This window comes from Alexandromys fortis, unplaced genomic scaffold (genome assembly GCF_014885135.2).
Source record: "Alexandromys fortis isolate MF-2015 unplaced genomic scaffold, M_Fortis_MF-2015_v1.1 scaffold_150, whole genome shotgun sequence".
NCBI classification, from domain to species: domain Eukaryota; kingdom Metazoa; phylum Chordata; class Mammalia; order Rodentia; family Cricetidae; genus Alexandromys; species Alexandromys fortis.
In genome coordinates, this window is record NW_026068027.1 from 3396160 (window position 1) to 3422449 (window position 26290).

At 48.0% G+C, this 26290-nt stretch overlaps 1 protein-coding gene and 1 long non-coding RNA gene across 5 annotated transcripts; one reads left to right on the forward strand and one right to left on the reverse strand.

The window, feature by feature from the left end:
- Window positions 1-7077: 7077 nt before the first annotated feature.
- Pex26 (peroxisomal biogenesis factor 26) lies at window positions 7078-19978 on the reverse strand. Of its 4 annotated transcripts, XR_007595694.1 has the most exons (6): window positions 19434-19967; window positions 18257-18397; window positions 15562-15857; window positions 12886-13032; window positions 9441-9675; window positions 7078-8404 (listed from the first exon to the last, which is right to left on the reverse strand). XR_007595694.1 is itself a non-coding variant. In XM_050164091.1 (5 exons), exons 1-5 carry the CDS (start codon window positions 19649-19651, stop codon window positions 9572-9574), a joined length of 906 nt encoding a protein of 301 aa, XP_050020048.1. In that variant the 5' UTR covers window positions 19652-19967; the 3' UTR covers window positions 7078-9571. The 4 variants fall into 4 exon arrangements, 3 of the variants coding, with proteins under 3 accessions (XP_050020048.1, XP_050020046.1, XP_050020049.1); XM_050164091.1 differs by having other exon boundaries at window positions 7078-9675; XM_050164089.1 differs by lacking the exons at window positions 7078-8404; window positions 9441-9675 and adding an exon at window positions 12307-12510 and having other exon boundaries at window positions 19434-19978.
- Window positions 19979-20152: 174 nt separating this feature from the next.
- On the forward strand, window positions 20153-23396 carry LOC126514875 (uncharacterized). The gene is made up of 4 exons (XR_007595695.1): window positions 20153-20445; window positions 21008-21187; window positions 21265-21375; window positions 23150-23396. It is a non-coding gene; the product is annotated as an uncharacterized lncRNA (long non-coding RNA).
- The last annotated feature ends 2894 nt before the right edge of the window (window positions 23397-26290 follow it).

The window sequence follows — 26290 nt, forward strand, 5'->3', positions numbered from 1 at the left end:
CACTCCATAAGAGGGTTCAGGAATTGAGTGATGTTTTAAATACAGTCAGAGTAGCTCCCGCTCCACCATTCTCAAGGGTCTCCTGACCCTTCCTACTTAATCCCCAAATGTGGAGTGTCACCTCAAGCACTACAGAACATCAGGGTTCTCATTGCCTCTGTCCTGTACTAAGACCTCCTCTTTGGGGCCACCGGCGACATTGAAGAGCAAGTGATTTCCTCTCATCCATGGGGGGGGGGGGGACGGGACGACTGGGGGCGGGAGCTGTCCCTATTAGGAGCCTCTACTCCTTAGTTGCCCACATCACTAACTGGCTCTACCCTTTGTCTCCAGGTCGGGGGGGGGGCGGGGGGGGGGCGGAGGGTTCCCATGCCTTGAGCTCAACACAGACTTCCCCACCCAGGGCCACTTCATACTTAAAGATGTAACCTGAAGTCTTTCTTCTCTCCCTCTTTTCTCTGGCAACTGCCCACCACACAGGTCCGGGGAGGGGGGGCGGGGAGAATCAGGAGTTCTTCAGGATGTATTTGGACTGCTGTGGCCAGATGTTGTGTCTCTGTTTCCAAACACAGATGAAGACACGCCTCCCCTCTGCTCTAAGGAACAGGGCAGAGAACCCTGTGGGGTGGCCTATCCTGTCGGCCACCATTCCTGTATTGCCTATTGTGTGTGAGAAAGCATTGAACACACTTCCCACTGATACCCAGCCTCCAAGCTGGTACTGCCGGCTCTGACTGCTCCGGATAAGTCACTTGCATGGCTGTGACACACTGTGGAGAGAGACATGCTGGGCCAGCGGCTTCCCTGCAGCTGTGCCCACAGAGAGGAAGGACCCAGGCCGGTCACAGTCTTATAATGTAATAGCTTAAAAATGGAGACAGCGAGGGGAGGGTGGTGCACGCCTTTAATTCCAGTATTCAAGAAGCAGAGGCAGGTCAGATCTCTGTAAGTTCAAGGCTAGCCTGGTCTACACAGGGAAAAACTCTGTCTCGAAAAAACCAAAAAATTAAAATATTAATAAAAACGGAGACCTATAATTAAATTGTGTCAAACTCGTGGCAAATGCTCAATAAAGAATGGTTATTATTAATTCCACAATTTATTTCTCTCCCAAATTCCTATGGCGTATCCTATTACTTCTTCCACTTACTTATTACTTAATATTTTATATGCTTTGGATTGCAGGTTATGTGTACATGTGTTTTGACACTCCCATTAAATTGTAACACCTGTGTTGTGTTCAGCTTCATGCCTGCCCCATCAGGACTCAGAGAATGTACCTGAATAAGTTAAATTTTCAAGCCTTTTTTCATAAGCCATTAAGTATGTTATGAGCGGCTCTTACTGTCTCGGGATAAAGTTGACGATACTCGTAGCAGTGATGGCGTCCAATTGTATTCTACAATGGTGATACCCTTGGACATCTCGTCTCTATGGGATTTGATGGAGCCATGACTACACTACAAATGCTAAGTCTTTTGGTTCCAGAGTAATAAAAAGAATGTTGACTGTCATTCATGGAACTGTTGGCATCTGCCCCCAGTTTCTGAAGCCCTAATCCCCAGGGGAATGTATTTGGAGGTAAGACCTTTAGAATTAAAGAGAAGACCCTAGGGCTGAAGAGATGGTTCGACTCTCAAGACCACTTGTTGCTTTTGCAGGGTCCCATTCCCATCAGCTACATGGCAGCTCACAATTGTCTGTAACTCCAGTCCAAGAGGATTGACTGCTCTCTTCAAGCCTCCACGGGCACTTTATGCTTGTGGTACCCAAACACGAGCAGGCCACACACACATCTCATCATATTGGACCTCATAAATATGAAATTTTTTAAAAAGAAAGAGGTGTGTGCTTCTTTTTCATTTTTAATTCCTCATTCTTAAAATTATTTGAGCAATAATAGCTCAATCCCAGAATGCTTACTGATACTCTCCCAGTCCACCCCTGCCTACCCCATGTGGCCCTTCCTGAGTGGATTTGAAAGACAAAAGGACGTTTTACCATCCTGTGTGTATATGTGCGTCTAACTGACTGTGTGTGTGTGTCTGTGTGTGTGTGTGTATGTGTGTGTGGTGTAGTGTTAACCGGGCCACAGAGTGTCGAACATCTGGCTGTATCTGTGAGAGCATTTCTGAAGGAAATCAACATCAAGTTAATCAGATGCCTTCCTAAACGTGGATGGACTCACCCAAATGAAGAACGGAACAGAGCGCAAGGCTTCATTCCGGGGGATCTTCTGTGCCTTGTTGCAATTTGAGATAGACTAGACACCAGTGGCCCTCCCAGGTCTGCAGCCTGCACATCTTCACACGTTTCAGTCACTGTAACAGCATGAACAACCTTCATGACCAATCTTGTTGGAGTTGAACTGGTGGCTCAATGGTAGAGCATCATCCTAGCAGGTCAAGGTTCTGGGTTTGATTCCCAGCGCTGCACATGCAAATGAAATGAATCTCTTTCATCTATATCTAGGTAGATCAGTAAATAAAAAGGCATTTCCAATCCTTAGAGGAATCTAATACAATCCCCTTTCTGCCAGTAGAGAAACTATGTCAAATCCAGGCTGTTGATGAGAAAGCAACCACCCACATTGTGTTTGAAAAGCCTTCTAAAGGAATTATCTCTACCTCCTCCACATTCTGCTTAGCAGGTGTGAGACTACTTCTGGGGTGCATTTTCGTGCAGTGAGTTAACGGTTGCTAGAATAATTACGATGACCTCAAAGTTGAGCCATACTCATTTGAAGAGGAGATAATGTCTACAGATACAGGAAAAGCTGGTCTTCACAGGAATGATTATGTATATGGATATTTGTGTTTGCCGTAGTGAGGATTGAACCTAGAGCTTCATATGTGCTAGACAAGTCCCATAACTGATGTATCCTCAGGTTTTTGTTTATTTGTCTTTAGCCATTTGTTTGTTTGTTTCAGACAGGTCTCTCTGTGTAGCTCTGTCTATCCTGGAACTAACACACTCTATAGACCAGGCTGACCTCCAACTCAGAGATCCACCTGCCTCTACTTCCCCGAGATTAAAGGCATGGGCCACCACTGCCCAGCTTCTTTTTTAGCTTTTATTTCTTGAGATAGTCTTACTATGTTACCTGGGTTAACCTTGAACTTACTGTGTAGAATTTCGATCCATGAGTCTCAGCCTCCTGAGGAGTGAGGATCCAGGCCTACTGGTGATATTTCTATTTATTTGTGCCGTATTTCCTGACATTGGGTAAACACTGTGTTAAGGGCTTTCTTACATTATTTCATTTACTTCTCTAATAGACTACAGAAAATAAACTTATCATTTTCACTGTGCAGATAAAGACTCTGAAACCTACAGAAGTTGACTCTTAGCCCTCATTAAGCGACTGGTAAAAGAGCTTCACATCCAGGAGTCTGATGCCAGAGGCCTGAGCTCCAGTGTGATCGTTGGCTGTGAACCCAAACTGGGAAGCCAAACCTTACATGAAGAGGCTTGTCCACGCTCTATCGGCTTGAGGGTCCAGATACCCAGGACGGTGCTGCCAGATGAGGAGTGCCAAAGATGGAGTTTACCTTGTGGAAAGAACTAGAAAGAAGTGTCCATGTCCAGGTGCCCAAGCCTGTGACAGACAGCAAGCAGTATCTTACCATGAGATAACCTGGATTCAAATGCTTGACATTGGTAGTGAGTGCTGTGTATCCCTACCACCTTGTTTAAGTGTGGATATTCCAGTGTTGTTATCTCAGAGTCTGAGGGCATTTGGAACAGGGAGCATGAGCATTTTGGCCATAGTGTCACAGACACAGTGGCCTCCCTTTTCAAGTCTCCATCTGTCATCAGGTTACCACCGGGAAAAAGCAAGTCTCAGGACAGCTGTAAGAGCACCCAGTCCCACCAGCTCTTCTCCCGGGTAATTCTTCCAAAAAATCAACATTAGGGTGACTGGGTCGCTTTGGTCTTAAGTTGGAGAAGACATCATCACCAATTGTCCCTGCTTCTTCCCCACGCCCACGCCTGCTGGTGGGCTGACTTCACAAATGCTAACTCTCAGGGTAAAGACACCAGTAGACACTTGTGTCACACACAGGGAACTCAGAGGCAGTGAGTGCCTGGAGCTGAAAGGCAAGGACAGCAAACAGATGCAGAGGCCCTTAAGATCAAGGGATAAAGAAAACCTTACCATCTCCTTCACCAATTGCTTCAGGCACCCTAGAGGCCAGCGCCTAAAGCTTAGACCCCTCAGGACAACTAAAGTAATGTCAACCCAGGTAACCACCTGCTTATTTTAAAGAAACTGTGGCACAGGAAAGATATTTGTCAAAGAAAGGGAAGCCGAGATATCAGTTCACAAATTATGGCCTCAGGAAGTGCACCCCTAAATTCCATCCACAATGCCCACTCCTTATATAGCAAAAGTACTCCATGGAGTGTATGCCTTAAAAACAGAAAAAGAGGCCGTAAAGGGATCACTTATCCCTGCAGCTTGGCAGCAGTTTGTGCTTAGCATGCTCCAGACTCAGCATTCCAAAGTGCACGCACGCACGCACACACACACACACACACAATGATTAAAGAAAATTTTAAGTTTATAAGTTGGATACAGTATGAAATTAATCACTTGACAATAATGAGAATGGTCACAGCAATGCTGTAATAAGTGATAAGCATGTTTCACCCTCTCAGAATCTCACTGTACCGTACCAAATCTGTTTGGGACCCTGAAAATGTGAAAATTGTGACCTTAAGTAAGTGGACAGGTTGAAGCAATGCTTCTAAGTCAGGGAAAGCAGAGCCGGGCACAGCTGGGTGGCAGAGGTGATGCTGAGCATGTGTGCGACCCTGAATGGCATCCAGCCCCATGCCCATCAAAGACGGGGAGCATGCGCTTTGTCAAAAGGCTGGAGGCTAACACCTGATCTACTTAATCCAGAGTAGGGCATGGCGCCCACAGCATCTGACTTCTAGCTCGACATACTAAGGGAGGGAAATAAAATGCAGAGGGAGAGCATTGGGGGCCTGCACTTAAGCATATCTCACCGAACTGCCAACGAGCAGAGTGAGGTCAGCCAGGGCTGGGACATAGTGTCTTGCCCAACTAAGGCAGAGGGAAACTCGCCACACCCCCAAACGGGGGCAGAGGTCGAAGTTCACTAATCCTGTGGCGTTTCCACGCAGGCCAAAATCCCTGACAGTTCCTCCCAGGCAGTTCACACCAAACCTTCTCTTTCAGTCATTTCTTCTGGCAGCTCTGGAGGCAGACTACGAACCTAGGGAAAACCCGGAAGTTAGACGGAGCGTACACAGGCCACCCTCCACCCCGACACAGATGCTGCTGCCGAGGCGGTGACCACGGGGACTACTCTGGCAGCGGCTCTGTGGGAAGCAACAGTGAAGAGCTCTGACCATCTTCTGCGGATCTTAAACCGGGCAGAGGGGGGCAGATTTCAGCAATGTGATAAGAAAAGGAGTCTGGGGTGCCAGCACTCAGGAGAGGCTGAAGCAGGACGGTCACTTGAGCCGAAAGTTCAAGCCCAATCCAGAAATGCGGTCAGACACCATCTTAAAAGTTGGTTGGTTCTGGTTTTTCGTTTTTTAACAATTTATTTATTTTATCTCACATGCATTGGTGTTTTGTTTGCATGCATGTCTGTGTGAGGGTGTCAGAATCCGTGGAACTGGAGTTGCAGACAGTTGTGAGCCACCATGTGGGTGCTGGGAATTGAACCCAGGTCCTCTAGAAGAGCAGTCAGTGCTCTTAAACGTTGAGCCATCTCTCCAGCCACTTGCTCTTTGTTTTTAACTCTTAGATTTATGTATGTATGTATGTATACCCTTCTGTGCCTGGTACCCGAGGAGGTCAGAGGAGGATGTCAGATCCCCGGAACTGGAGTTGCTGATGGCTGAGCCACCGTGTGGATGCTGGGAAGTAAACCAAGGCCCTCTGCAATAATAATGGGTGATCTTAACCACTAAGCCATCTTCCCAGCCTGTTTTTGTGTTTAAATGAAAAAGTGATCTTGTTATATACAACTATGAAAACTGAGACAGATCTCCCTGTACTCACAGGGAGCAAAGTTCCCTTGATTAATGAAGTTGGTTTTTTTTTTTTAAGTGGTAAGGGTGTGTAAAGGCAGTAGCGTGCAGTTATTGTGTAAGAGGAAGGAAAACTTGAAGGGTGGGTGAACATATCTGATGATGCCAACAGCAGTTGCCGTGGGGCAGAAAATGAGGCACAGAAATGGATGCGTTGAAGGGACAGGCTTTCTTTCCCATAATGACCCTTTTATATCTTATGCATTGCTTTGTAAATGCAAGCCCTAATATATTTATGTCTTCACATACATATGTGCATATGCACATGAAAATGTACACGTAAGTACATATACATGCCAAGAGCAGGCGACATTACGGGCATCTTGTCTTCTCAGAGCTTCATGCCCCCCTGCAGGGATTAGCTCTCCTGCTGCCTGCCCACCTCCGTCTGATCCCAGCCCCCATGCCAGCCCAGCCTCCTGTCTAAGCTGGGGACGCCTGTTCCAGCTGTCTCAAGCACCCCTTTGATCACAATGTCTGTTCTACATCACACACTACACACCTGGGAGCTGACTGAGCCTAGTCTTCCCTCTCTGATACAGCTGCCTATTAACAATGAACTCCAGCCGGAGTGACAGAGGAGCCTGGGTGGGAGGAGCAGGGGAAGAACTCTAGGAGGCTCAGGAGGCCTGGGTCTTATTCAGCCTGTGACTTAGGACAAACGGTTTCACCTTTCTGCGGCTCGGTTTCATTAACTGAAAAAGAAGGTGGTTGCAAGATACCATCTGCAACTGAGACACATCTCCCAATCCCAGCATGCACTGCTCTTCTCAGACATCAATCCCCCCTCTGAAACTGGCCAGTATGCGTGGCGTCTTGAATGGCACTATTCAAATGCAAGCAGCATAATTTTTAAACATTCTAGAAGCCTTACTACAAAACATAGAAACAGCCAAAATTAGTTTCGACAGATTTTATTTGAGCCAATATATCAAAAACATTTTCATTTCAACATTCAGTCAATATAAAAATCTTTGTATTTCCATTTTTTTATTTTAGCTTTTATTTTTGTTTTAGTAGTTGGTCTTTGAAATCTAATGTGTATGTTTTATAATTACAGAATGTGTCCACAAAATGAACCACATTTCATGCTCAAAAGCCACCTTTGGCTGATGGCTACTGTACTGGTCTACCAAGAAAGCTCGCCCTTCACTTTGACCTCGTTCAGCCCAGAGCTGAGGCCCAGCCCACATCCTTGGAAAGGCCAAAGTAACAGCAGTGCTTTGGGTTGCAAGTTCCTCACCTGACAGGCAGCTGGTTAGGGCTGGATACAGACAGGCCTGTAGCAATCAGGACAATAGCCAGAGCCCCACAGGCCCCCAGCAGAACAGTGAGGAACACCAGGGAGAGCAGACGGACAGGGGGGCACAATCAAGCCTGTGTGCCCAGGGTTTCACAGCACAGGACAGCACCTGTGCCAGGTGCACATGCCCTCTTCGGACGCCCGCTCATCCACCCCTCTGAGCATGCCACCTGGGCCTCAGCTCAGCCACCTCTGGCAAGAACGCTTCCTCGAGACAAAAGAAGTGCCAAAAGCTTCTAACATGCCCGTTGAGTCATGTGTGAGCCCCTAAGAGATGAGACGGCTGACCTCTGCCTAACAGTCACCCACACAGCGGAGCAGGAATGCGAGCCTTGCTCTGCAGCTTCCAGAGCTCACAGCACTGATAGAGGCGAACAACCCCACCACTATCAAAGTCACCACGGCAGGAGGGGCATGAGATGGGGCTGGGAACTGAGCAGGCCTGAAAAGCCAAGGGTCTCCTGCGGCAGAGCTGCTATAAGACCCTCCAGCAGTATCAGCAAAGCCACAGTGGCGAGGCCTGAGGGGGACCTGGCAGCTAGGATGCAGCATACCCAGGAATCAAAGTAACACAGCAAAGGAGGTGCCGCCAAATCCACTAACATGGGGCCTAAGTTTCCATTTAAGAAGAATATGGATTTGTATCCTGTGGGCCATGGAAGCCATTAAGGAGGTTTTTCTAGGGCAGTCAATGTCCAGATTCTCATTTCAAAATCATTCTCATAAGGCTCATGAGTCACAGATATTCAAGAAGATGGTGGGTGGAGTCCACTGCTCAAGCCCTGGGGTTCTGGGCCAAGTTGGGCAATAATAGTGAAACTCACATCTCAAAAGCCATAAGAGAGGAATCATTGCCAAGGGCTTTCAACTCTTCTGAATCCTTTTCTCTCCCCAGCGATCTAGGGTCTACTTAAGAGTCATCCACAAAATGACAGGGAAAGGCTATCATGGTTCCCAAGACATCAGGATGCAGATGAATTCTAACTGTGAAGTTTCTTCTTCTAAGGAAAAGCTGTTGACTCGTGATTCCTAAAAAAAAAAAATCAACCAGCAATGAGCTAGCAACCCTCCCTGCATTCTCGTCATCCACTCAACAGAGATCCGGTGTGGGTGGCTGCATGTACTCACACAGGAACACATGAGACCTCTGTGGTCATCAAAGAAATGCCTCCTACCCGAGGTTTGTCCCTTCGGCCCCCACCAGCCCCCTGGCCCGGCCCCCATAGCTCTTCCAGCTCACCTGATTACCCAGTTCCATTTTCAGCGCTCAGCTCTGAGCCTGGCCTACTTTTCATGCCACACGAGCAAAGAAACTTGGGCACAACACAAACAACAGACCACAGCTAGGACAACAGGGCACAGAGAGGGGACCTGCCACCCTGTGCCCCGAGGGGAAATAGTGAAGAGACGAAGTGAGCTAGACAGGCCGAAGGTGATGGGGTACAGTGGGAAGCCAGTGGGTCCACAAGAGAGCTAGGCTTGGGCCCTGGCACACTGGAAAACTGAGCTAAGACTATGAGGCACCAAGAAAGATCACATTCCCCGGAGATAAGGTCGGGCAGGCTCACTTTGCTCCCAGTGGTCACCCGGGTGGGTCAAAAGCCACATTCTGCCTGATGGGCAAAAAGCCTCAAGCTTCTAGAAGCCTCTCTCACCGGACTGCAGGACCAGTGGGGGAGGAAGGGGTGGGAGGTGGGGGTGGATCTGTGGGAGGAGCATGGGAGAGAAGATACATCTCTGGTTTCACTGCTCTGGCGAGCAATTCTCAGAGCTACGTTTTTCAGAAGCAGAAGGCTTTTCCACCAGATGCCTGTGAACTCTGAACTCCCTTAGTACCCTAACCTGGAAAGTCATCCTCTGCCTCTGTCAATAAGACAGAATGTTCCCTGCTCCGGGACCCCTTCTTTCTGAGGAGCAGTTGCAGGAAGAAGTAAGAGAACTGTTCCGGGCAGCCAGACCTCTGTTCTGTAGCTGGGCCTCAGGCGCCACTATTTCCACACTCCCTTTGAGGCCAGCGCGGTGGGATGCCAAAGGGAGGGCTCAGAGGCGGTAAGCCACAGCTCACCTGCCTCCTCACTCTTTCTAGAAAGAGGTGGCCCTACTCCCACAGTGCCATCTGGGGCTCGGTCACTGGACTCGACTCTTCTGCTTCTGTAGATGTGAACAGTAAGAGACAAGGCAGCCAGGTAGGACCACTCAGTCACGGAAGGCAAGTGGGTAGAGCCGAGAGAGTGTGGCCTTCTGGATCCGGCGGAAGAGCTGGGCCAGCTGGTAGATGAAGGGCAGTGAAGAAGGACTTGCTGTGGGGAAGGGAAACACAGCTGTGAGTGCTTGTCCTTCAGCCCCACCATGGTGGCTAGGAGACACATCTGGGCTTCCTGCTATTGGAAGCCTCCCCAACTTCTCTTTCTCTGAGATAGGTTTTCTCTACTAGAATTACAATAACCTTGAATATTCTAGGAAAATAATCCAGATTTATTGCATCTTTCTGATATACACACAGAGCTCTCAGAGAAGCCCCCACTCGTGCTTCCAAGTGTGTCTCGCTTCCTTCTGAGTGCCTCTCTTTACTCCCAGGCTTAAGCCTATATTAAAATATTTTTATTGGGGTTGGAGGGATGGCTCAGTGGTTAAGAGCACTTGCTGTTCTCGCGAAGGCCTGGGCTCAGTTCCCAGCACCCACCTGGAGGCTCACAACCATCTGTAACACAGGTCCAGGGGATCCAGCACTTCCTTTGCCTCCAAGAGCACCAGGCAGACATGTGGTGCACAGACATACATGCAGACTCATACATATTTTTTAAAGTCTTAAAAAAATGGTTATTAAGCCCCAACCCTAATTCATGAAAAAAATAAACACCCTGATAGCAATGACTGCCACTGGGGAGGGTCATTTGGGGAGACTTTCACTGCATTTTGTACCTTTATATACCTTTTCAGTTTGGAGCCTTATGACAGTATTGCCTATTACACCACAAACTGACTACACTGAAAATAAATTTTAAAAATCCACCACTTGTTTATTTTCCTTGTTTGGATCACAGATTTAAAAAGCAAACAATAACTATTTCTACCTTTGTTTTGGTTTGATTTGGGAAGGTTGTTTATTTGTTTGAGACAGGTCTTATGTAGCCCAAGATGGCCTGGGACTTATACAGGCAAGGATAACTGGCCCTCTGATCTTTCTGCCTTTATCTCCTAAATGCCACCGCACCAGGTCTCACATGGTGCTGGGGACAGAGCCCAGGCCTCAGGACATACCAGGCAAGCATGGTATCTCAGCCCACCTCTGGCCTTCAAATAAGGAATACATACTTCTTTCTTAAACAGAAAAACCACCCCAGGTCCTTAGATGGCTGAGGCAGGAGCCTCAGCTGGGTCTAGAGGTTGAGACCAGGCTGGGTAACACAATGAGACACTCACAGCCCTGCCCCTCAAATGGGGAACAGTAGTGTTTAGGGCTAAGGAGAGGGCTCAGTGGGTAAAGCACTTGTAGAACAAGTGTGAAGACCTGGGTTTGAATCCTGAACACCCATGTGAAAGTCAGGCACTGTGGCAGCACAAACCTGTAATCCCACAGCAGGCTCCAGGTTCAGCGAAGACACGCTCTCAAAACCTGAAGCAGAAGGGCTGGGGCTGTAGCTCAGTGATGGAACACCTGCCCCCAAGTATGAAGCCCTAGACTTAACCCCAGCCATCATCATTATCATCATAGCAATAATAATAATAACGTGGAGCGTAAGAGAAGAAAGCACCAACGTCAACCTCGAGTGTCCATGCTTGTGTGCACATATGCACACACACATGATGGGGGGGCATTTATTCCTCTAAGGCTGGGGATGCTATATCTGCCATCTACCACCAAAAGCTACCCCTAAGCCAGGCAGTGGTGAGTTCAAGGCCAGCTTCGTCTACAGAGCGAGTTCCAGGACAGGCTCCAAAGCTACACAGAGAAACCCCGTCTCGAAAAACAAAAACGGGGGAGACCAACCCCTAACCCTCCCTACATGCTATTTTTCTTTAAAGCAACTGACCTATTTCTTCCCAATTCTTTGTATCCCACCCCCAGGTCCTCCTCTCCTGAGGGCCAGGACACAGCTGAGGAAGCTGGGCAGCTCGGGACACATCCAAGTTCAAATGGCTTCTGCGCCACCATTTAGGAGATCAGCGTTGATGACACAGAAGAGTTTAGGGAAGTAATAAGGCATTTCTAAATTCTTATTACATCTACGAAGTAGGCAGTCGGGGACAGATGGAAATCACAGACTACACCTCCCTGTTTTACATGTATTTTTCCAGCATGAGAATGTGCTTCCCACGTCAGGTGTGGCTGCTCGCCCGTCTTTTTCAGAGTTTCTGGAAGCTGCAGGTGAGTTTCCACCTGTCCAGAGGGGACATTCCTGCTCAGAGTCCAGCTAAGGGGTCAAAAAAACTCTGACTGACTAAGGAAAAGGGGAAGTAAGGAAGACAGGGACCTAAAGTCAAAAGACGGCAGCTTTAGAAATAGGCGGACCGTGGGACTCTAGCCTAGTCACGGTGCCACTCTGGCTATTAGATTTCTCAACCAAAAATGAAAGAAAGTGAACGGATCAAAACAAAGGATTTTCATTTCCCCTTGGTTTTGAAAGCTGCATAATCCTACCCTACATCTAAATTCTTGAGAAAAGCAGAGATTAGGCTGCAATTCACAGAGCAAGGAGAAGGCAGAAAACCTGGCTTGGGATGCACACCCGCAATCCCAGGTTTTCAGAATGCACACCCACAATCCCAGGGCTTGGGATGCACAACCACAATCCCAGGGTTTCAGAATGCACAACCACAATCCCAGGGTTTCAGAATGCACACCCACAATCCCAGGGTTTCAGAGGCTGAAACAAAGAAGTTGAGGACATTCTGTACTATGCAGCAAGACCTTGTCTTTTTTTTTTTGTTGTTGTTTGTTTTTCAAAGGTGAAGGATGGTGTTTCTCAAAAAGTGGTCCCTTAACTGTGGCCCAGTGTCTGCACATCTGGGTGAGTACTCCTCAGGAAACTCCCAGGTGTGTTCCCAAATCTCACTTGGAAAGCTCACCTCTGTCATAGTGAAGCCAAAGAGACAAACCACCTGAGGCTCAGCACACATCAGCAGGGAACGTTCTGTAACCAAAAGAAGCTGTTTCCAGCTATTTTCCCACCTCGCCTAGAGTGCATCAGAATTTCATCTACGTTTTCAAGGTCACACTAGCCAGGAGACACTTGGATCAACAGACTCTGTTTCCAGTGCCACGATGGGGAAGGCTCCCTTAGCTTGCATTCTGACTAGCAGCTGTCCCTGGATGGAGCAGAGGCCTAGGTGACTCCATCAGCAGGGTGGAAAATGTTCTCCAGCTGCTCTCCTAGCCCAGTCTCTCCTTGAGGTGAGGTTGACTCTCACTTATTACAGAAGAGGCTCAGAGAACAACGTCACAGGGGGTGGCTCCCTCCCAGCAGCACCTGCTCTCACAGGCCCTGCTGTAGGCGCCCTTGACTCACCTGGGTCAAACCGCAGAACCAGGAGACAGAGGATCAAGGCGGCCAGGAGGCTCTTTCTGAAGGGCTGAGAGAGGAGGTGGCTCGCCACAGAGCCCCAGAGCCGGTGAAGCAACCTCAGCAGTGACATCAACTTACGGGAGAAGGAACCTGACCAGGGGACAGAGCATTGCAGGGTGAGTCAGGCGAATCAGCTTCCCTGGCTGAGCCTCGAGCTAAGATCTGAAGAGTCAATCAAAATAGAATGAGAATGATTTCCTTGCACAGCCCAAGAAACAGTTCAAAAGAAAAACACTGAGAGCTCTAAAAATAACATTGTTTGTTCGGAGGTTCCGTTTGGTTTTTGCAGTGCTGGGGACGGATCCATGACCTTGCGGACGCTTGGCCAGTATCCTACCGCTGAGCTACACCCACAGCTGTGCAGGCTGCGCTACACCCACAGCTCACAGCTGTGCAGAGAGGGTTTCAGGACAGGCTGTCTGAAGACACAGTCAGTGCACACAGGACCTACTCAGCTGTCTAGCTGTGTGTCTGAAAACACCGGCCCCTTATTTCACAGCGTTCTTCGTGTTACGAATTGACACGTGTACAATAACTCAGAGCCGTACCAGTGACACACCAACACAGAGAAGAGAAGAAGGCCTTGAACATACGCAGTAGAGAATCCAGACGGGGACTGTGGATAAAACCAAGACTACTGGTGCAGTTCTGACAGACGGCCCCGGAGCAGCCGCGGGGGTTGCGGCTGTTCTGTCAATTTTCACATCACCTTGACCCAGACAAAGACTCACTCGGGAAGAGAGGACCTCTGCTGAGACAACGCCCCTACCAGCCTGGCCTTGATGTGGCTGAGCCTTTTCCACAGGGCGCAGGGCCGTCCCTGGGCTAGTGGCTGAAGACTTCATGAGGAGCAAGCCAGTCAGCGGCAGGCCCTCTAGGGCTTCCATGGCAGTCTCCAGGTTCCTGTCCTCAGCTCCTGCCCTGGCTTCCTTTAACGACAGACTGTGACAGGGAAGGGCGAGATGAAATAAACCCTTTCCTCCTCAGATTGCTCGGTCCATAGTGCTGAACCACAGCAATAGAAACCTACCTAAGGCAAAGATGGGAGGCCCGGCAGCCACAGGCCACTCCTGAAACCAGCAATCTGCTAGCAGAAAAGGGCTACGATCCCAGCAGGTCCATGGGGAAAAGTACTTTGGAGAAAGGATTATAATTTCCTGACAGGCTTTCGCGTACATTTTAAAAAGGAGAAAATTTAACAATCTCTAAGCTGTAAAACACAGAAGATGCTGAAAGAAGGTATAAAGCTAATTGTTTTTCTAGTTCTACTCTGAAATGGATATTTTGTTTCTGATGGTGGCAAAGTACATAAAAATATATTCAATGTGGAAGTATAAGATCGAATATGAAACTCCACAGCTTCTGTTCTGAATGGCTATTTAAATTGTATACAAGTTCACTGAACTGTATATATAGTCTTTTGGTTTGGTTAATTTTGGTGTTTTGTTTTTTTGTTTTGTTTAATTTACGATCATTCTTTGTCACATCTAAATTTTTATTTAGATTATTTATTCTACCACACAATAAAGTGATATCATACCAAATAAAAGGGATAAACCTTTCCTATAATAAAGTTCACACACACACACACACACACATATTATATGCTCAGTTCCTGGCACCCACACTGTGGAGCTCACAACTGCCTGTAACTCCAGCTCCAGGGGGCTCTGATGTCTCCAATCTCCATGGGCACCTGCATTCACATCACATATCCACACACAGATGCTTACATGAACATAATTTAAAACAATAAAAATAAGTCTTTAAAAATTAAAGAAGGCAGGCACTGGTCCAGGAGACAGGCAATGTTCTAACCTTGGACGTGTTCACACACAGAATGAAGGAAAGGGAACTGGAAAGACTTAGGAGCAAAGACAGTTTGGGGCCAAGCGCCTCTAAGTTCCTGTAACAGAAAACCTGACTCCCGGCTCCTCTCCACTGCTTTGGAAGGATGCTACCAGAAGCCACGGGGTAGCACAACCACATGCTAAAGAACAAGGCACACCTTAGCTGAAAAAGCAAAACACCCAAAAGCTCTAGTTAAGTGTCAGCAGACAGGAGGCTGCGCACAAAGACCCGAAGCTGAGGGAGGTCATTTTTATTTCCTAAGTTACCGAGTTAAGCTATGTGTATTCATGCTAACATCTGAAGGAGTGACAGCTCCCAGGTCAGCATGACGGAAGGAATAAAGCCTAGTGAGAGGGTCTCAAGGAAATGACTAATCAAACACCAAAGAAAGGCGACTTTTCTTTCTTTCTTTTCTGTTTTTGATTTGTTTTGTTTTTCCAAGATAGGGTTTCTCTGTGTAGCCCTGGCTGTCCTAGAACTCACTCCATAGGCCAGGCTGGCCTTGAACTCACAGAGATCTGCCTGTCTCTACCTCCTGTGTGCTGGGATTAAAGGTGAACACTATCACAACCAGTCTTTAATCCCGTACTTGGAAGACAAATCAGGGTCAGGGGACCGAGCACGACCTCCCCAGATGCAGACTCGAGTGTAGCCTGGTTTGGAATGCAATGCAGCAACTTTCCATCCTGTGACTTAAACTCTTAAGTTCCTAAGCTTAGGGGTACCACGGAACCCCTCTGCAGGGGCCAGGGAGCCCTGATGTCCTACCTTCCTGGCTCGGCTTCAGTTGCTCCTGAGAACTCAAGGGCTCCTGCTTGGACTGTTGCCTTGCTGTGCGGATGGCCTGGAGCACTTCTTCCCGCTGCTCCTCACCGAAAGCTGCAGAGCCCACTGCCAGTCCCTCAGCCTCTGACAAACGACCCAAGGGTAGGAGCACCCGGAGCACATGGAGTTCTGCCAGGGATCCGTACTCAGGAAGGCCCTGGTTGTCTGGGTCTTGGAGCCACGCATCAACTGCAGCCAGCACAGCTCCAGGCTCTTGCATTTTGCTGTACAGAAGGATGCTGCGTCCCCAGAGGAGAAGAGTCAGTGCTCTACAGGAGACTCACCCCCAGAACCACATACTTCTGCAACCCTACCCACCCAGGTCCTCCAGCCCTTCCCTATGGGACAAAAATACTGCTAAGAATTAAAAATTGGAAGATTGGAGGGATAATGATTAAGTATGCACCGCTCTTGCAGAGGACTGGAGTCTGATTCATGGCACCCATACTGGAGAGCTCACAAACACCTGTAACTCTAGTTCTGGAATATCTGATTCACACACACACACACACAATTTTTTAAAAATAATAATAAATGTTTAAGAATTAGAGATTGCAGCCAGGCGGTGGTAGCACATGCCTTTAATCCCAGCACTCAGGAGACAGAGGCAGGCAGATCTCTATGAGTTCCAGACCAGCCTGGTCTACAAGAGCTAGTTCCAGGACAGGCTCCAAAGCCACAGAGAAACCCTGTCTCGAAAAAACAAAATTAATTAATTAATTAATTAAATAATTAAATAAATAAATAAAAATAGAGATTGAGGGCTTGAGAGATGGCTCAGCACTGGCTGTTCCTCCAGAGGACCCATGTTCAAGTTTGAGGATCTACACGGAGGCTCATAACTGTCTGTAACTGCAGTTCCAGGGGATCCAGCACCCTCTTCTGGCATCTGTGGGCATCAGGCACTCATGTAGTGCAGCTATACAGTACATGTAGTACAATGCATGTAATACACTCAGGCACAACACCCATTCATGTAATAAAATAAAAAGTAATTTTTTTGGTTTTTCAAGACAGGGTTTTGCTGTAGCTATCAAGCCTGTCCTGGAACTAGCTCTTGTCGACCATGCTGGCCTCGAACTCACAGAGATCCGCCTGCCTCTGCCTCCCGAGTGCTAGAATTAAAGGTATATGCCACCACTGCCCAGCTGTAATTTTTTTTTCTGACTTTCAAGACAGGGTTTCTCCATAGCTTTTTGGTTCCTTGTTGTAATAGGAGTGGCAGGGCTGCGTCCCCAGCACCCCAGCCGCCTGGCTAGCTTATGCCCCGAAATAACAACATACAAATAGTATTCATTTAAACACTGCCTGGCCCATTAGCTTTAGCCCTTACTGGCTAATTCTCATATCCCGATCAACCCATCTCTAATATTCTGTGTGGCACCGGTCTTACCAGGAAAGATTCAGCATGTCTGACCTGGCGGCTTGCTCCATCGTGTCTGCCTCTGAGAGGAGCTGCATGGTTTCTCTGCTCCAGAGAGCAGAGCTGTTGAGTCTGAGCTCACTTCCTCTTCCTCCCAGCATTCTGTTCTGTTTACTCCTCCCACCTATGTTTTAACCTATCAGGGCCAAGCTTAACCAAGCTTTATTGCTTAACCAATGAAATCAACAGATTGATATGACACTCCCACATCAGTTCCTGTCCTGGAACTAGCTCTTGTAGACCAGGCTGGCCTTGAACTCACAGAGATCTGCCTGCCTCTGCCTCCCGAGTGCTGGATTAAAGGCGTGTGCCACCACCGCCCGGCTGTAAAATATTTTTTTAAATGAGTATTAGCTGTACAATCCTGAGGATCAGAGTTGGGGGCCTAGCACCCACATAATAAGCAGGATGTGGCTCCGCCCACATCTATAACCCTAGCATGGAGAGGGAAAAGACAAGAGGACCTAGTAGGACTTGCTGGCTAAAAGCCTAGCCAAGAAAAGAATGTGAGCTTCAGATTCAGGGAGAGACCCTGCCTCAGCAGAATACAGCAGAGAACGACTGCTGTAGGAATTCCTACAGCCAGTAGCCTTTACATTACCCACCCACTTGGGCGTGGCCTCTTATACTATATATGCCCATGTAAAGCATGCATTTGCTCTCTCACCCGGCAGTGTTATTTGGTTCCTATTTTCTGTTCGTCCAGAGGATTGTGATCTGTGAGTCTACCCCTAAATAAATAACCCTTTATTATACTCAATTCTGAGCTAGTATGGAATTTCTTTTAAGCATCCATCACCAAATGTCAGATGACTACAAGTACCCCTCTCTCATCTCCATGTGCACATGCATGTGCACATGCAACCACACACACACACATCCCACTTATACACATACCCACACACACACAAAACACACACACACACACACACACGCCAAAAACTTTTGTTAAGAATTAGAAGCCCCCAGGAGGGAGCAGGAAGCTTGACTGGCCCTGTCCACTCATTAGCCTGGGTTCACTACTGTCCTACGTGTGCTCTCTTTTCTTTTACTCCCAAATGCTGCCTTCCCCATCCTTAGCTGCTGTGGGCTGAGGTCTGAACCAAGTGGGGAGAACTGATACAGAAAGAGGAGAAATGAAATGAACCATGAGACCCTGGCTCAAGACAGGACTTAGGTTCCTACACTGACCCGGTGTCAGCAACCAGAACCTACCACAGCTCCAGGACTTTGGGAGGAAGCTTTTGAGGATCCTGGTAATAGTGGAGGACCCAGGACAGGACTTCTCTCCACCGATCCATTTCTGCCAGAGCCTGGATCCCCACAACACACAGGGAGCATTTCACCTCCACAACGCTGTCAACAGAAAGACAGGAGTCAGGCTGAGCACGGCACCCCCTCTCTCCATTCCCTCTTCCACTCTGACTGGACTGCTCTCCGGCTTCCAACTCAGAGGTTACCACCCTTGCCTCTTCTGTAATTGATTGGACCAGGCCTCACCATGGGCTCTTGGCTCTTGGGCTGCCCATCCCCCCTGGAGTTAGGTTCTGGAAACTTCTCCGAAGCAAATGAGCTATTGCCCAACATACATCTTGGCACTCAGGTGGAATCAGAACTGAATGAGCCAGGTAATCCCTCTGGGAATGGCACCGGGCAAGCATGCAGCCAAGAGGTGTGCCTTGAAGGGGAGAGGGCATCAACAGTTTGCTTAGTGCCAAGTGGGCTTGGAGGGAGGGGTCCGGCTGGGGGTTCATACAGGAACTCAACTGGCCATTAGAATCATCTGTATCAACTGTGCAACATCCACCCCCCTAAAAACCACAGCCGATCTCCCCAGTTTTTGCTTCTCTGACATCAACTTTGGCTATTCATTCTGCCTACTCCCTCCCTGGTATGCTCACACAGCTCTAAGGAAGGTTTACACTCCACAGAGAAATGGTGCCCCCAGCTGCCAGAGGAGGCCTATGCATCGTAATTCATCCAATCCTTCAACAGGACCAGACCACACTTCTGCCTTGACCCCCATTTTCCACGATCCAACAAGGCCAGGAGTGAATGGGGGATGGGTTCCCCAAGGAGGCCTCCTGCTACCTGCTTACTGATCCCCTTAGGACTGAACCCTTAATAGACAGTCACCCTGTCCTCCTGCACTGAAAGAGTGAGCAACGAACTTGCTGCGGCTTTCCCCAAACTGTTGAATGATTTGACTTCTTCATCGTACAGCAACCTTTTCTTCCTCAGTAGCACGGGTGCAGAATAAGCAACCAGCCTCTCTCAGAGAGGATCTTCTAGTGAAAGCAAGGTATAAGGTTGGTACAATCTGGCCATGCCAGAAAAGCAGACCGAGTTCCTCCCCCAAAAGGATCAGAAAGGAACGCAGCCCAGCACGTACGTGCCACTTGCGGGCTCCTCGGCCAGGCTCTCCCAAGCCCGTTCGCAAGTCTCTAGTGCGGCAGGGAAGTCCAGATGCACCACCAGCAGGTCGGACGCCTCCTCCAGCAGGTGCACCGCGGGTAACACAGCCGGAAGGGCACGCGCAGGCTCGCTGCTCCGCAAAGGGCCCCCAAGCCCTTTCAAGGGGGCTGCAGAAGTCGAGGCGTCGCTCTTCATAGCCAGCGTTGGGGTCGTTACCCGTCAGGAGGACAGCTTCTCCGGAGCCTCCTGGAAATCCGGAGTGGGCCCGGTAGATGACCGGCAGGCCTCGCGCTCTCCTCCTCCACACCTCTCCAGGTCAGTTCCTAGGAAGGGACCGTGAAGACCGGGACCCGAGTCACAGCCTGCGCTCACCGACAGCCTAACTCTTGGAGGAGTGGCCTGCACAGAAGTCGAAGTGCTGCCGAAAGCTAAGTACTTGCTCCTCCCTCCCCTCGACAAGTGTCGGAAGGACCAGAGCTCCCTAAGTCGCAAGCGCGCCGCCAACAGCGCCCTACTCTGAGAACCCACAGAGGTGGACACCTCCCTCCGCCACTACGGTGCACGCGCGCGCCCTGGAGCGCGGAACTCTGGGAGTTGTAGTCCTGGCCTCTGCGCTGCGAAACTTGAGGGAGCGTTCCGACAACAACCTCAAACCTTTGGCACCCAGAGGGGTCATCCTCCAGAGAGAACGCACCAGTTCACCAGCTTTGGGTTGGAAAAGTTGGGGCAGCTCAGCTGAACCATTAGTGAATCTCCTATGTCCTGTGAAATATGATCCTTCCCAAACTAACCGGAAGAGGCCGGACGGAAGAATTCCAGTAAGGAGGTGGAGCTACCTGCACCTTTATTCTGAACCTTCGAAGGGGTGCGTTGAAGATCAAGGCGGAGATAGAACTGAGCCTGCATTGTTTGTGTAAAACAAACATGTCATAAAAACAAAGCCATGCATATGTAATGAAGTTTTTCAGTAATACAGTACTGGGACCAAAGTAAGAAATGCTAAGTTGCAACTATTATATATGGTTGGTTTGTTTGTTTGTTTTTGAAACAGGGTTTCTCTGTGTAGCCCTGGGTTTCCTGGAACTCGCTTTTTAGACCACGCTGGGCTTGAACTCAGGGATTAGACTGCTACCACTTGCTATTACATGCCAGCTTGCTATTATAGAATTTTACACAGACACATAAATCACTCATTGTCTGTGTGCTTCAGGCAGGGTTTCCTAACTCTTCCGCATTTATACTCAGCCTTTTGGTTTTCCTTTCGTCCAGTTCTCTAGCTTCTGAACTCTTCTCTTCCACGCTTTCCTAGAATCGTTTGCTTCCTTAGTGACTGGGTAAGACAGCTAGGACCAAGCCAGGACCTGCTCACCCCATACATGCCTTTCTCTTATTGCTAACACGGACACAGCAGCCTTTAAGTCTCTGCAGAAAGTCCTCAGACAGCTGAGACGGAAATGTCAAGTTCGTCAGACCCTGGTACTATGACCGTGTAAGGTGAAAAGACGACGATGTCAGTCTTTAAAAGAACTGTTTAATTTGTTTTTCCCGTAGGGACTGGAGAGATAGCTCAGCAGTTAAGAGCACTTGTTCTTGAAGAAGACCTGGGTTCAATTCCCAGCACCCACATACAGAGGTGCTCACCACCATCTGTAACTCTAATTTCCAGGGGATCCAATGCCCTCTTCGGACTTCCTTGGGCAGCAGGCTTGCACATGGCACACACGCATACATGTAAGCAAAACACTCACATAAAATAAGATAAATAGACCTAAAATGTACATATTTTAATTTTCTACATTTGCTTGTAGAAACAGATGCCACAGCACACATGTGGAGGTCAGAGGCCACCCTGCAGGAGTCACTTCTCTCCTGCCCCCATTTGTGTCTTCGAGATCAACCTCAGGTGACCAGGCTTGGTGGTAAGCTCCTCTACCCACTGAGCCTTCTCACTGACCCCACAAATACTTTTTGATACTAGCTGGTGGCAGGCATTGTTCTAGACACTGAGGGTCCCACAGAAACCAAGGACAGAGCCTTGGGGAGCTTATACCATAATGGAAGGAAACAAACAACAAAAATAGGCAAATCTTACTAATAAACGAGCATACATGCCTGTGAGCCCAGCTACTCCTAAGGCTGATGCCGAGATTATTTTGTGGCCAGGAACTGGAGACCAGCCTGGGCAACACAGCAAGAGCCCTGTTTCTAAATATATACATACACACGCACATGTGTGTAAGCAAACAAAATACAGTCGATAGTTCTGTCAGATGGTAAAAGACTAAAGAGAAAGAGATGGGAAAATGGGGGCGACCGTGGGGAGACCAGCACCGTAGATGCCTTTGTCTTTGTTTTCTAACAGCAAGTCCAGAGACAGGGACAGACCACACAGAAACCGTGGCCTTGCTCTGCACTGGCCCTTGTTAGTGGGGGTCAGTACTTGGGCGCATCAAATCTGGGATCAGCATATCTTCTGTATCATTGTGAGGAGAAACAGACAGCGTTTACTCCCCTGCAGCCAACACTAAAACGAAGCAAAGATGCTTGCCGTGTGAGTTGCATAAACCGAAGCTGTCAAAATGTCCCGTCAGCTCTGCTCCAATTGAGCATTAAAGGATAAAGATCATTAGTAATAACGTAATTACAGGGTTGCAAAACATAACAGCTCATCTGTTTCTCAAACTGAGTTGTTATTTTTAAAAGAATGGTTTTTTAAATATGGATGGGAGTTTTGCTCCATGCATGTCTGTGTATCACGTGCATGCCTGGTGCTGGCAGAGGCCAGAAGAGGGGGCTATTTTGGATCCCTCAATATATGAAATTTCAGATGTTTGTGAACTATCTGTCATGTGGGTGCTGAAACTCAAACCTGGGTCCTCTATAACAAGTCCATCCTGTACAGCCAAGGCAACAGGAAAATCAGCCACCTAGGATCCTCTCGGCACACCTCTAGGAGGCGCCATCATGTCAAGGCAACTGGAGTTGTGTGGCTTGACCATGGGGTGGGGGGAGCACAGCCACAAGGGCTTTTGGTGCTAAAGTGCTAATGTACTGGGTTCTTTCTGAAGTTAAGCAGCAAGTGCCCTTAACCTCTGAGCCATCTCTCTAGCCCCTCAAACCCTCAAACTGAGTTTAAAAGTGTGTCCTGAAAACTCGGAAAAGCAGGAACTGGGAGATGGTTCAGTTAGTGACCCAGCTGATCATCAGTTGCAAGTATGAGGACCTGATCCTGGGTTCTCAACACCCATATTAAATAATAATAATAATAATAATAATAATAATAATAATAATAATAATAATAAACAAACAAAACCCAAACAGGTGCAGAGGCACACGCCTATAATCCAGGCATTGCTAGTGGAAACAGGAAAATCTCTGGGACTTACTGGCTACCCAAGATAGCCAAACCAATGAGCTCCAGTTTCAGCAAGAGACCCAATCTCAAGAGATACATGGAAGATAGAGAAAGACACCCAATGTCAACCCCTGGCCTGTGTGCACACACTCACAGACCAAAAACAATCAAACTGAAAGAGCAACAAAAGGTAGAACACACACACACACACACACACACACACACACAAATCCTAATTTAAAAAAAAGAAAGAAAAGAAAAGAAAAAAAAACACATAGGCAAAGTGATTGAGGCCAGGAAAAGTCTTTAATTCCTTAACAAATTTCTCACTATTCCAGGTTTGTCCAGCAGATGGCAGAAGAGCCTTTAAAAAAATCTTCCTTACCAGAAATTTCTCTAGTTAGTGGTACAGTAACCAGAATGAGGTCAAGATATTTAAAGCCGGAGTGGGATGTGCTAAAACTCACATAAAAATAAAATTGTGTCAATTTTTGCTAAATGCGTGTGTTAAAACATCACGATGAAACCCATTATTTTGTACATTTAATACACATAATAAATGTTAATAAAAGAAGCTTGTATTTCATTTATTTGTTTCACTTTATCTTAGTGGCCTCTATGTTAACAGCTAACCTTTGGCAATTATGTCCACCAGTAGAGCCCTCAACACACCGCTGTCATGATCCACTGTCCCCTCTTTCTGAGTATACCCAGTTTCTCAAGTGCAGATAGAGCAATTCTAAACAGAAGGCAGTTCTGACATGTCTGACAGGCTACACCTGGCCAGCCAGATTTCTTCCTAACTCAGAGCCCTTGACACAGGACGTTTGGAAAGTACCTGTCTTCCTTTCATTGGATCATCCTTGAAATAAAGCTAGGAGAAGAAGGAAGTACAGTTCTCCCAGTCCGCAAGGCCTGGTCCAGTTTAGTGTCTATGTTGGTGGGATTATCTCACTGTGGAAAAACCAGCAGAGTGAATGAGACACAGGTTTCCCCTTCACATCCCAGCTCCCAGTGCCTGCCTGGGATGTGATGTTCTCCTTTCTATGTGACACCTTTAGGGCTCAACTTGGGGCACCTCTTCAAGTGCAGGTGTCTTCAGAATGGTCCCCTACTGGGACAGAAGAAAAGTTAGGCACTGGTTACATTCTTGCTTCTGTCTGTGACAAAGCTGACTGATCTCCACTTAACCATCCAACTTCCCTGTGCCTCGGACTTCTCTGAGGATGTGGACGCTAGCACATGCCACACACAGCAACTATGAGCGTCGGGAGATTGGGATAGCCCACTGAACCTGCAAATCCGTGCCTTCCTTCAAGCTAATGACCGGTGTCATATATTCAGGCTCAAGTATGGAACAGACTGTTCCTCACCTCCAGGCTCTGGAATCTTTGTGACCACACTTTTAGGAACAAACTGTCCTTGAATTCACTACATAGCAAAGGTGACGTTGAATTTCTCCTGAGTGCTGGGATTACTACGTCTCCACACCCAGTTTATATAGTAGTAGAGATTGCACTCAGGGCTCTATGCACACTAAGAGAGCCGTCTATGAGCTGAGACACATCCACAGCCTGGAGTCCAGCTCTAGCTAGAGGCTTCCATGGGGTCAGAAACGTTCACCTCTCTGGTCAGCCTGACCCATCCTTCCAAGCCAGTCAACTCTCCACAGCTGCTGTCTCGAGCCAGTGCCGGTCAACCAGTGGGCCTTAGCTAGGTCATCGGTGCCAGTGCTCCACAGGCAACAGATCCCACTAGGCATGAACTTTTGGCCTGGTGAGAGCCGAAGAGGTAAGTAAGGGCAGGGTGGAGAGAAGGCTTTCCCAAGACTTCAAGGGCATGCCTCCTGGCTCTAGACCTTCCAGGTATTTTTATGACTTTTTGATAAAACTGAGACTCAAGGTTCAGAGAACTCAATACTCCTGTTTTCTCCTCCCCTTTTAGAGGCAGGGGGAATTCAACTCTGTGCTCAGAAAGTGATCACCATAGTTGTATAATCCTCCTGCAGAGGACGTCAATATAATGATGTCTCAGTTTATGTGGCATGTCACTGACTCTATGCTGGGAGCTATTTAGAGTACTGAAGGCATCTCTGACAATTAAAATTACTTATCTCAATCAGCATTATGACGTGGGTTCTGTATCATCCTTATTCTGTAGATAAAGACAGTGAGATACAGAATGCTGAGTAACTTGCTAAGGTCCTAGAATAGACACACAGCAGAGAAGGTAGAAGCCAGGCATTCGGGCCCCAGAGTCTCCTTCTTACCAAGGATGTAACCTCGGCTCTTTAAAACCCAGATGCTTGTATTATTTGTGCTTGGCAGCAACCATGTAAGGCAAATCTCATTGTTACTGAATGAAGGGAAAGGATGCCATTATATTTTGGTTTTAAAATGCTGCAATTGTTGTTGTTCCTGCTTATTGTTTCTGCTAAAGCTTAGACTCTGCCTCAGCTCCAAATCCTGCTCTTTGATGGCAATACTCCAACTTAACACGTTTCCCAGCATTTCCTTGGCTATTCTATATCCAACACCAATAAAAACAAACATACAAAGAGACATTAATAAGCCAGGTACGGTGGCACACACCTTTAATCCAAAGACTCAGGAGGCAGAGACAGGTAGATCTCTGAATTTGAGGCCAGTTGGGTCTACATAGTAAATTCTGGGTCAGCCAAGGTTATATATGAGAATCTGTCACACACACACACACACACACACACACACACACGCTATTTATAATTCTCTTTATCTACCTTGCAGATACTGAGGTGCTCACCAGGGAACCCTTCTCAGGAGGCCTTTCTTCGCTGACCCATAAGTCAAGAAAATCTATTCAGAAAAGGTGACCTGATCTCACGACAGACAGACAGACAGACAGACAGACAGACAGACAGACAGATAGCTGTTTGGAATATGGAATAGATGCTCTTGGGACAGGTGTTCAGCCTGACCCTGCAACCAAAGGGGTAAAATCCTCTCCTCTCCACCGACTTCAAATTCATCCTTACTTCCCGCAAACTCCCACTGCGCTTGGCTTTTTCACGCCTCTCCTGTACATCTTGCTCAATTTCCATGTTGCCTTTTAATTCTATCATTCCCGTATTTGTGTCCTGCCTAACGACAGAGGTTGGCTCTCACTCACGTCTGGATCCCCGTGCTCCTCGACATGGTACAAAACAGTAGGCGTGCACTGCCCTGGAGGGACCTCTCCAAATGGTTCTCACCATTGCATCCTCATGTCGGAGCACCCTGGCTGGAGAGCAATGGAAAAGCATTGGGCCCCACCCAGCCCAGCTACCCCAACCCTCAGGAGGCTGAGGCAGGAGCATCAGGCGCACAAGTCAACCTGGCTGTAGCAAGACAGGCAGGGAGTTTTTTAAAAAGTTTATATACATTGGTGTTTAGCCTGCATGTATGTCTGGGTGAGGGTGTTTGGTCCCCTGGAACTGGAGTTACAAACAGCTGTGAGCTGCC

Bases quoted from the DNA above. Each gene is read 5' to 3' on its own strand.
- Pex26 (XM_050164089.1), bottom strand. From the start codon at position 19,651: ATGAAGAGCGACGCCTCGACTTCTGCAGCCCCCTTGAAAGGGCTTGGG. The intron at 18,398-19,433 runs GTACGTGCTGGG...TTCTGTTGACAG, and splicing joins GAGGAGCCCGCAAGTGGCAC to CGTTGTGGAGGTGAAATGCT. The intron at 13,033-15,561 runs GTAGGACATCAG...TCCCCTGGTCAG, and splicing joins ACTGAAGCCGAGCCAGGAAG to GTTCCTTCTCCCGTAAGTTG.